Consider the following 9,620-nt stretch of genomic DNA (forward strand, 5'->3'; position numbering starts at 1 on the left):
AGAAGCGAGCAGTCGGTGGGGGACGAGCCTTGTGTAGGACTAGCTCTTTCCTGGGACCCTAAGCTGAGGGGTTCTGAACTGGCCCAGAACCTCTGGGCTGGATTTGCACTCCACCAGGCACCCTCTGTGGCACTTGACCCCCAAGCCCCTCCTACTGACCTGTTCCTGCCTTTATTTTCTCAGCTGTGATGGGGACTGGCCCTGGGCCAGGTGTCATGGTCAGACGAGGCTTATTGGAGTGTCCAGTTGGGGGACCGCCCCTGGCCCTCTGAGCAGCTCGTTAGAGACACTGACTGGGGAGTATTTAGGGGAAGGGCCAGGACCTGAGCTGGCAGCTTCTGGCTCTCAGGGCACCCACTTCCGTGTCCCACCCCAGCCCAGACTCGAGGGGCAGATGTCTAACTCCTGTGGAGGAGGACGCAGCCCTGAAGGCAGATGTGGTCACTAGTTAAGCAGGTAACTTCCTACCTTCTTCTCATGTGGCTCTAGAAGATGCTTCATATGATGTCAGGGTCCGCTAAAGCCACCCCACTTTCTCCTGCCAATCCTTGCAGTGCCTGCTCAGGCCCCACCTCCCACCACAGCTGGGTTTTAGCTGAGAGGCCTGGGTTTCTATGGCCAAGAATTCATTCTCGTTTTCCCAAAAGAAGATTCCCTGTGCAATGGCCAGATAAAAACCACGTATTCTCCCCACAAACAAACAAACACGTATTCCATTAGTCCTGGGCATAATTTATTCTTTGCATAGGTATAAATTAGAATCTGGAGATAAGAAAAGTAAGAACCCAATAGTGCAGCATTTGTGACAGAAGAGCTGGGGCAGAGGTGTGCAGGGCCAGTGCTGGAGGAGCACAGGATGGCCTGGGGCCTGGCCTTCAGCCCAGCTCCGCCCCGTGAGGCTCGGCCCTCGGGAGGGCGCCTGCCTGCATGGCAGCCCCTCTTGGCATCTGGGTTACACGGAACTGAAATCACCCAGCACCCCACAGAACGGGGCTAGGAATCAAGCCCTTAGCTTTTCAGTTAAAAAAATGACCTTGAAAAGTGTTTACATAATAACAGCAGGGCCAGCTGAGGCAAAAAACCCTGCCTCCCACCCCTGCCCTCCCCTCACCCCCACCCCCCATAGAAAAAAGCCAGAAAGGAAGCGACTGAGCAAGAGCTGGAAGAGCCCTGAGGGGGTGCTGAGGGTGAGGGCCCCTGACCCAGGGGCCGGATTGAGATGGGGCACAAGTCAGACAGTCCTCCCACCATGATACCCTGAATATCACCCTGTCATCACTGGGCCACCAGGGAGCTAGGGAGTCCCCTGCCTGCACCCTTTCAGCTGGCCCCAGACGCACAGCCTCCGAGGGCGGGTCTGGGCTCCCTGCACCTGGGGGATGTGGCAAATGTGCTAGGGACAGGCAGGCCCCATCCCCGCATCAGACGAGCAGAAACAACTAGTGTCCCCAGCAGAGGGGCCCCTCCGAGGATCCCAGGAGCAGACCTGGGGTACAAAAAGCCCCACGGCCCACCTCATGCCAGGACAAGCACAGTGTATAGAAGCCCATGGAGGACCCTGTGGGCCAAGCTCAGCCGCCCGCTCCCAGGAGCTTCCTGCCTGCAGCCCGTCCCAACCGGAACTGCGGGCACCCTCCTCCCATGGGGCCTCAATTCCCTGCCCCGAGCCCTAGCTTGTGCCCCCGTGGCTTTGGCATGTGCATCACTCACACACCACACACCTCCCAACAGAGCTTCCTGGGTGCCAGCCCCTCCGCCGTGGGCAAGGGGCGGTCAGTCAGGTCTTGCCCACGGCTGCTGGACATGTCCACACGTCACCTCTCCTGCCTCAGTCCCACATGATATGCTACATATGTACAGCCTCCCAGGAGGGGAAGCAGACGCTGGTGCCTGGCGTGAGAACGAAGGATGGAAAGATTGGAGCCAGCTGAGCCCTGGAGCTGCCGCTGCTGGGAAAGCCCGGCACATTCTATGTCCACTGGGCAAGGCTTCCTGCTCCTGGAAGTCAGTGCGCTGATCAAGCATGTGGGGAAGTGCAGGGGTGCTGCTCCCCGACGCCCGGAGAAGGGGGCGTGGCTGGCCTCCCGCTGGCTGGCAGCAGTGCAGGGGGGCCTAGTGGGCAGGCTCCCCATGCACCCTGAAGCGGTAGATGCAGGTGTACTCAGGGTGGCCCCAGTTAGTCAGGATCCGCAGCTCCACCACCTGGTATGTGGCCATTTTGGGGTCCTGGGAGGAGAAGAAAGAGGTTAAGAGTGTCGGAGCCCTCGGCCCTCAGCCCTCACTGGCAGCAGGCAGGTGGGGAGGTGCCACCCCTCGGGCCAGGCCCCCTGCCCTGGGGCCTCTGAGACCTGGACTTCACAGCTCCTGTCTTCAGACCCTGCAGAAGTGTCCAGCTGGTGGGCCAAGGGGCTCCAGAGGCCTCCCACCGGAGCCACCCACCGGGGCCACAGAAGGAAGGCCTGTGGCTGAGCACCGGCCAATTCATCCCAACCGACAACCCACAGGAGCTCTTGGTGACGGCAGCACTGCCTTCACGGAGTCTGCTGCTCTGTGTTGTTGGGAAAGAATCCCTTTTCTTTGAATGAAGCAGAATTTCTTTTCTTTCTCAAGTTGCCATCAGGCCTCTGTCTTCTATGCTCCAAAAGCCAGTTTTTGAGCCAGCTTTCGATGCCCAGCACAGTGTCTCCTGCTCTTCCTCTCCCCCTCCAGCCTCCTGTCCTCCACCCGCTCCTAAAGGCACAGTCTACACACACCCTGAGAAACCCCGGCTACTCCATGGCTTCGTTATCGCCTGGAGCTCACAGCTCAGTCTCTGTCGGGCCCGGTGACAGCTCCACGGGACCGTCTGACAGGTGCCTGCCCCCGTCTGCATTAGCCTCTTGGCTGCCCTCCCCACCTTCCCCTTCCCTATTGTGTCCGCCACCTCTCCATCCTCCGGGTGAACACCGATCGTCAACTCTGGCTTGCTTTCCTACAACCACTTCCCGACTGTCTCCCTGTCTCCAGGCTTGTCGCCCGTGGACTCACCATGTACACGGCCACAGTGATATTATACTGCACATCATACTGTCACTTCTCTGCCTAAAACAGCACTGCCCACCCCCTTCCACCCCCACCCTGAGGGCTGAGACTCTTTGGCCTGGTGTCCAGGCTCTCTTCCTGCCACTGGCCCTTCGCCTCACATCCCGACCTCACGCTAGTGTCCTCTGCTCCTCACCCTGCGGGAGGCTGCAGGTTCCTGGGCCCCAGCAGCCCCAAGGGATCAGCCTCCTGGGGGAGCTGGGGCTCTGCACTTCTGGGAAGTCTCTGTTCCACGCCTCGGGCTGCGGGAGGGCAGGCACCGTGGCTTCCTGTCTGAACCCGGGGCCTGGCACAGGGTAGTGGGCAGGGAAGTGAGTGTGCCACCTCTGCTGGCACAACAGAATCCTGTACCTGAAAATAGAATGTCTGGATGGGCTCCCCATCCTGGTTGTAGGTGAACTGGCCAAGAGGCGTCCCCTCCTGCTGCAGGTCTTCATCAAACCCCTGGAAAGAGCACAGGATGAGGCAAGAGCTGCTCCTGGACATGCGCCCGGCCACCGAGAGTGCCTCCCTCCGTGCCCACCGTCCCCTCCCCCTGGTGGGCTGCAGGGGACCTGAGCACCGGCAACAGGCCGCTGTGGGGTCTGTGACAGACACGTCACTTCACTCCTTGGGCCTGTTTTTCCCTCCGTAGCCTGAGACAACTGGGATCGAAGTCCCATTTCCCACCCCGGCCCCATCTCTTCCAGATCTGCTCCCCGCCCCCAGCCAAAGAATGACCCCCAACTTTATCCTCAGTAAGACCCCCAGGCCCTCCTGCAGCTCTCGGGCCCGCACAGCGGGGATAGATACTCACAAAGACAGCGAAGTCCTTGGGGGCACTGGAGATGGTGCTGTTGGGTGACAGGGACTTGGGCACATGCTCTAAGGTGACAGCAGTGGGGCGGATGCGGGCAGAGAGGCGGACCACGGCAAAGCCCTGGGGCCCCTGGAAGGCCCAGCAGTTGCCTGGGTGCACATCTGGCTGGAAGGGAAGAGCCGGGTCAGGGCAGGGCTGGGGACAGAGCCGCCCCAGCTGCACAGGCGACTGCTCGGGACACTGCTGTCGCCGCCTGGTGCCTACCTGGAGGATGACGCGGGGCGACTGGGAGTGGTACCACAGGGGGATGCCGAAGAGGCTGAGGAGGGCCGTCTTGGTCTCATAGGTCTCGGAACATCGGGTGCTGATCACACTGGCCCCTGACCCAGGAAAGAAAGGAGTGTGGGGGCCTGGGGCCTGGGGAGCAGGGGAGGGAGACCAGACAACCAGCTCAGCAGCCAGAAGGACCCGGCTTAAAGGGCTGAGGCCGCCCGAGGGGGGACCACTATTGCCCGTGTCCTCTCTGAGGACGGAGGGCAGATGCCCAGGCCCAGCCTGTACACCCAGCCCAGACCCCAGGGCAGCTGTGAACAGCCTCATCCCAGCCAAGGATGGCGCCTGGCACGTCGCGGGCCTTTGTGGTGAGTTCGGGGTTGGGTGACTTCTGATGAGCCCTGCTTGCCTCGCACACGGCCTGCTCCGGCAGATGCCAGCGGCCAGTGCGGGGACCAGGGCTCGGCTGCGGAAGGAGACGGCGCACGCAACTCCGGACTCCAGCGCGTAGTCCACCATCCCGATGCGGTCCTCACTGTAGCGCTTCAGGGCCTGGTTGACGATGCGTTGCACCTCCTAGTACAGGCACCAGCGCGGGGGTGACGGGAGGCAGACGGCCACCCTCGGACCTCCCCTGCCGGGCCCTTCTGTGCTTGCACCACGCTGGTGTCCAGCCACACATGCCACCCAGGCATGCTCCCCCCTCCAGTACCCGCCCCAAAGCCAACACTGAGCCTGCTGATGGCACACACAGGGAGCCGGCAGTGAGGGACATGCAGGTCTGTGGCTCCCGGGGAGGAAAGCAGTGTGTGTACAAGTGGGGGTCCCAGGGCATAATTTCTCACCTCCTCTGTCACCCCGATCACGCCTTCCTTCTGCAGCCTCAGCCCCATGCTGGCCACCGCCTCCTTCGCCGACTTGCCCTGCATCTCGGCCACGTGTCTGAGGATCTTGCCCTCCAGCTCCTGCAGCCGAGCCTGCATCTCCTCTCGCTGAAGGAGCCCCGAGCGGGCCCCCCCACCTTGGAGAAGGAACTGACTGACCCAGGCAGGGAACTGGGACTCCACCTAGGGACCGAAAAGAGGTCTCACTGTGGGAGGCCGGCAGGGCAGAGTCTGGCTGGGGAGAGAAGCAGGGAAGGGGTGTAGGCCTGTGAGGGGAGGGCTAGCATGTGCCTGCTCGGGCCACACAGATGAGAGAGTTATGAATGACCCCTCCCTGTCTCCCAACACAGGAAGACAACATCTGTGTCAAATCCAGGGCCAGGCCCCGTGGACTAAGGCTGCAGGGGCAGGAAACTGTCCCCTACAGACGCCAAGGACAGCTGGTCTCAGAGGGCGGGTGTTCACAGGGGACCTGGACGGCTCGGACTCACGTCATCCCGCATGGCCTGGAGCTGCTGCGGCAGGAGGCCCACTTGGTCCGCCACCGAGCTCTGCTTCAGGGCCAGGGCTGCCAGCTCCTGGCGCAGGCCTGCCAGCTGGCCCTCCAGCCGCCCCAGCTCCTTCATGGAGTTCTCCCGGAAGGACTCCTGGGTCATCCTAGTCCCAGAGAGAGGAGGGTGAGCCTTGGATGCGGGGAAAACAAGAGGACCCCTCACTGGCTCCTGATGTGAGGCTTGCCCACGCACACGGGCGACGCAAGGCCTGCTCGGGGGGATCCTGGCTGTGAGCACAGCGCCAGGTTTGCCTGACCCAGGGAGCTCATTCCTATCCCGCTCCCTCCCTGAGCCCAGATCCATCGTTCACTCAGCCTCTGCCGCTCGCCCCGCCATGAGAGAGAGAGGTCCAGGGCAGGGAGGCAGCGTGTGAGAGTGTGCGGAGAAGATGGTGTGTCTACGTGAACCCACGAATCCCAGGCTCTTGCCGTGCCCACCCCAGCCTCCCCTGCCCTCAAGCACAGGCCTCCGCACGTGGTCCTGAGCTGGCTTTCAGCCATCCCTCTCTCTGCTTAAAACAGCCAGAACTCGGCTCTGGGGCACTGCTCCCCAGTCCTGCCCGGGGTGGGAGGCAGCGGGCAGGGGGAGGGGCAGGCCTAGGCCAGACGGCAGCCCGTTACCTGTGCCACTCGGACTTCAGCTGCTGGAGTCGGTCCTCAGACTCCTGTTGCAGGCACAAGGGAGAGACACGCAGGATGTCAGGCTCAGAGCAATTGCCTTTGGGGATCTGTTCCCTTTGGGGTGTCTGCCTAACCACTTCCCTGCCCCAGGGTCTCCCATCTGCTCCAGCAAATGTCAAACTGGCCTCCGGGTCAAGGTCCTTGTGCGGGTCTCACCGGATCTGGTGCCCTTAGGCATTCATACACTCGCTCAGTCACTCATTCAGCACCCAGACCCAACACCACGGCCACCTGACTGTGCCCCTCCTGTCCCAGCAGCTCCCAGTGTGTCCCTGGAGAGCATTCCAGCCCAGGTGGGTTCAGTTCAAGCAGAAGTCAGGGGACTCCCCCAACCCCGCCCCCGCCCCACCCCATGTCTACGCAGGTCCTTTGGGCGGCCAAGGTGCTCCCTCGGCCCTAGAACGGAGGTTGAGTTGGGTCAGGGCCCATGTGGCCCCAGTGCCCAAGCCCACCTGGGAGGCCCGGACAATCTTCTTGAAGAGGTCTTCTGCGTCCTGCTGGTGTTCTGCTCTCAGGGCGCCCAGCTCTTCCTGTGGGCACAGCGGGAGGGCGGGGTCTCACGGAGCTGCGCTCAGAGGGCCCCTAACCACCAGTAAGTGGTGTGAATGCAACCCAATCCAGGCCTATTTGATGGCACCCTCAGCTCCCGCCTCTGCCACAGTGCTTCCTGGGAGCACTGCACACCCACGGGGTGCCGGGCACTGTAATCCACGTGCTCCCAGCCGGGCAGAGGCGTGGGTGCAGACAGCAGAGCGTCCGTGTGAAAGAGGAGGAAACTGAGACTGCCTCTCCCACATCAGGGGGCGCAGGGTCTCCCCCTCCCCCCGCACGCCCACGGTGTCACCCCCACGCGCACTCAGCTCGAGCCGAGACCACAGCTCCTCCCGCACCTGGATCCGGGCAGCGGTGTCCCTGCGGAAGTCCTCCTTCAGGGCGGCCTCTCGGCGGCTCACCAGCCCCTCCAGGAGCTCCAGCGTGTCCTCCTGGCTCAGGCCGCGGCCCCCGCCCTCGCCGGCAGCCCCCTGCCGCAGCTCCAGGCGTTCCAGGCGCATGGCCTCCTTCTGCCACGCGGAGGAAAACTCGGCGGCAAGGGCTTCCAGGCGCCGCTCCAGGGAATGCACCCGGGACAGAATGCGCTGCTCAGCCTGCAGGCGGGGGAGAAGCACAGAGGGGAGAGGCCTGCAGCCACAGTGCTTCCTGGACCGGGAAGGAGCTCAGACCCTGTGAACACTGCTGGGCCCGAGGCCCTCAGGCGGTCTCTGCCCCCCAGGTGGCAGCAGCTAAATGGGTTCGGTGGGTGTGGTGACAGCACAGCACAGGGTACGGGACACACAGCGGCTGAGGGGTCTGATCCCCAAGGAGGAGTGCACGTGGACAGGAGACGGGGACACAGGGCCCTCCCAGAAGAGGGTCCGAATGGATGGCCACAGGGGGCTGGGTGAGCCCACCCCCTTCCCTCGGTCGGTGCACGTGTGCCAGAGCGAGGGGCAGAGGCTCAGCTGACTGTCAATGGCTCCCACTTCTTCCGTCGGCAACTACGGCTAAAAGACCACTAATCTGAAAGCCTTTCTTTTTCCTCTTGAACTGGACGCCCACAGAGAAGACAGCACACAAGTCATGTGGACCCGAGGGTGGCATTTGACAGCGTGCCATGAATTTGAGAACCTTGTTGGCTTCACCACGAAAATCTTTGCCAAGAGAAAGCATAACACACAGCCTGTCAACTACCAAACGGCAAGGCCACTGGGTACAGAGGTCAAGTCTGATTTTCAAAAATTCCACTTTTTTGGCATGACTCAAAAAGCAAACAAACAGGAAAAAGTCAGGCTCATAACCTCTGCCCCTCCACCCGGTGCCCGCACCACCCCCTCCCAAACAAGGCAACTATGTTTATTAGTGTCTTTATGCAAATGTAACTTTTTCTTTTCTTTTATAAAAAAAAAGTGGTCCTGAAATTGAATTGTATCTAATGTCTTTACTAATGATTAAAAAAGGAAGTTTTATAAATGCCAGAATGTCATCAAATTAAATTCAGCAAGATACAACCAAAGTTAAATAACTGCAATAGTTTTAATTTTTCATTGTGGCCTCAGGACCTGCACACACACCAGCTGGTTATTTGTGCACTTCACACAGACACACGCACGCGCGCGCGCGCACACACACACACACACACACACACGCACAGATACACACACATACACACACGCGTGCGCGAGTGCGCGCACACACACACACACACACATGCACATGGACTGCAGGCTCTTTGAGGGTACAGCCTGGGCCTGTCTCCTCTGCCCCTGGCAGGTTGCAGGAGTGGCCCCTGTCCTCCCTGGGCCGCAGGTGCACCCGTGGGGCGTGGCCGGGCAGGTGCCCCCATGGAGAGGCGGGGCCTGTCTCCTGCTTGAATCTAGACTGGCTCTGGGGTTTGCTGAGGCCAACAGAACGTGGAGGATGCTAGTTCCAGCCGAGGCCTCGAAGGGCCTGGCCTGATTCTGCTCTTCTGGAACCTGCACGGCTGCTGTGAGAACACAACCGGCCTAGCCTGCTGGACAACCAAAGCGCGGGGAGCCCAGCCGCCCGCTGACCCACCAGCCAGGTGGAGCCCAGCCAAGGCCAGCTGTCCGTGCTCGGACCAGAAGGGCCAGCCAGGGGACCCACAGACTCGTAGCTAGTCTAACGCTTGTACTCGAAGGCACGAATTTTAGGGGAGGTTCATCTGTGCTAATAGATAACTGACCAAGATATCACCTTATTCATACAAGTGCTCAGTAAACACAGGATGGGGCAAAAGTAGGTTTACAGTGGTGAGTACACGAAACACAGAATCTATTTTTGTATTATTTATTAAGTACTGTATTATTTTCATAAGAACAACTGTAAACCTGCTTTTGCCCACCCTGTACTTGTGAGACTGTGGGAAGGAACACAGCAATGAGACCACTTGTCTGACTCCTGTCCTCCTGTTTCCTGTGCTTAGGACGGTGGGGACTGCGGGGCAGTTCTGAGTCATATCTGAGCCGACCGCCTCCCAATACCTCCACTCCGAATGGTGGAGAAAGGGGTGCCCGGGGGACGAGGGTGCCCCAGCGAGGGCGGCACCTCTCTCGGCTGTGTGCCAGGTACAGGTGGGCCAGTCTACGTGCAGGGAAACCAGCGGCGAACAGCGGCGGCGGGAGCCTGCGCTCAGACACTCACCTGGGAATCTCTGGGCTCCCACACCTCACGCTGCTGGCTGCTGCCCTTCGCTGCCCACCAGGAAACCAAGGTGGGGTGGACCGTGTGCAGGCCGTAGGGGTAGAAATTCTCGAGCCCCTGACACAGGGAAAAGCTGGGTTATCTGGCTGGG

The 9,620-nt window shown here is 60.9% G+C and overlaps 1 protein-coding gene across 3 annotated transcripts in view; it reads right to left on the reverse strand.

The window, feature by feature from the left end:
- Positions 1-711: 711 nt before the first annotated feature.
- SUN2 (Sad1 and UNC84 domain containing 2) overlaps positions 712-9,620 on the reverse strand; it is a 13,655-nt gene continuing 4,746 nt past the window's right edge. For 2 of the 3 annotated variants that reach the window (XM_023747874.1, XM_014449112.2), the window contains 11 exons: positions 9,470-9,577; positions 7,162-7,416; positions 6,724-6,801; positions 6,212-6,255; positions 5,529-5,694; positions 4,999-5,220; positions 4,645-4,729; positions 4,145-4,260; positions 3,878-4,045; positions 3,433-3,525; positions 712-2,226 (listed from right to left, as the gene is read on the reverse strand). In XM_023747874.1, coding sequence (XP_023603642.1) covers positions 2,113-2,226; positions 3,433-3,525; positions 3,878-4,045; positions 4,145-4,260; positions 4,645-4,729; positions 4,999-5,220; positions 5,529-5,694; positions 6,212-6,255; positions 6,724-6,801; positions 7,162-7,416; positions 9,470-9,577 — 1,449 coding nt within the window. In that variant the 3' untranslated portion in view covers positions 712-2,112. Of the gene's footprint in view, positions 2,227-3,432; positions 3,526-3,877; positions 4,046-4,144; positions 4,261-4,562; positions 4,730-4,998; positions 5,221-5,528; positions 5,695-6,211; positions 6,256-6,723; positions 6,802-7,161; positions 7,417-9,469; positions 9,578-9,620 lie in introns of those variants that run through there. The other variant, XR_002827308.1, reaches the window with a different exon arrangement.

Source organism: Myotis lucifugus, unplaced genomic scaffold (assembly GCF_000147115.1).
Source record: "Myotis lucifugus unplaced genomic scaffold, Myoluc2.0 scaffold_1026, whole genome shotgun sequence".
In the NCBI taxonomy this organism is placed as follows: domain Eukaryota; kingdom Metazoa; phylum Chordata; class Mammalia; order Chiroptera; family Vespertilionidae; genus Myotis; species Myotis lucifugus.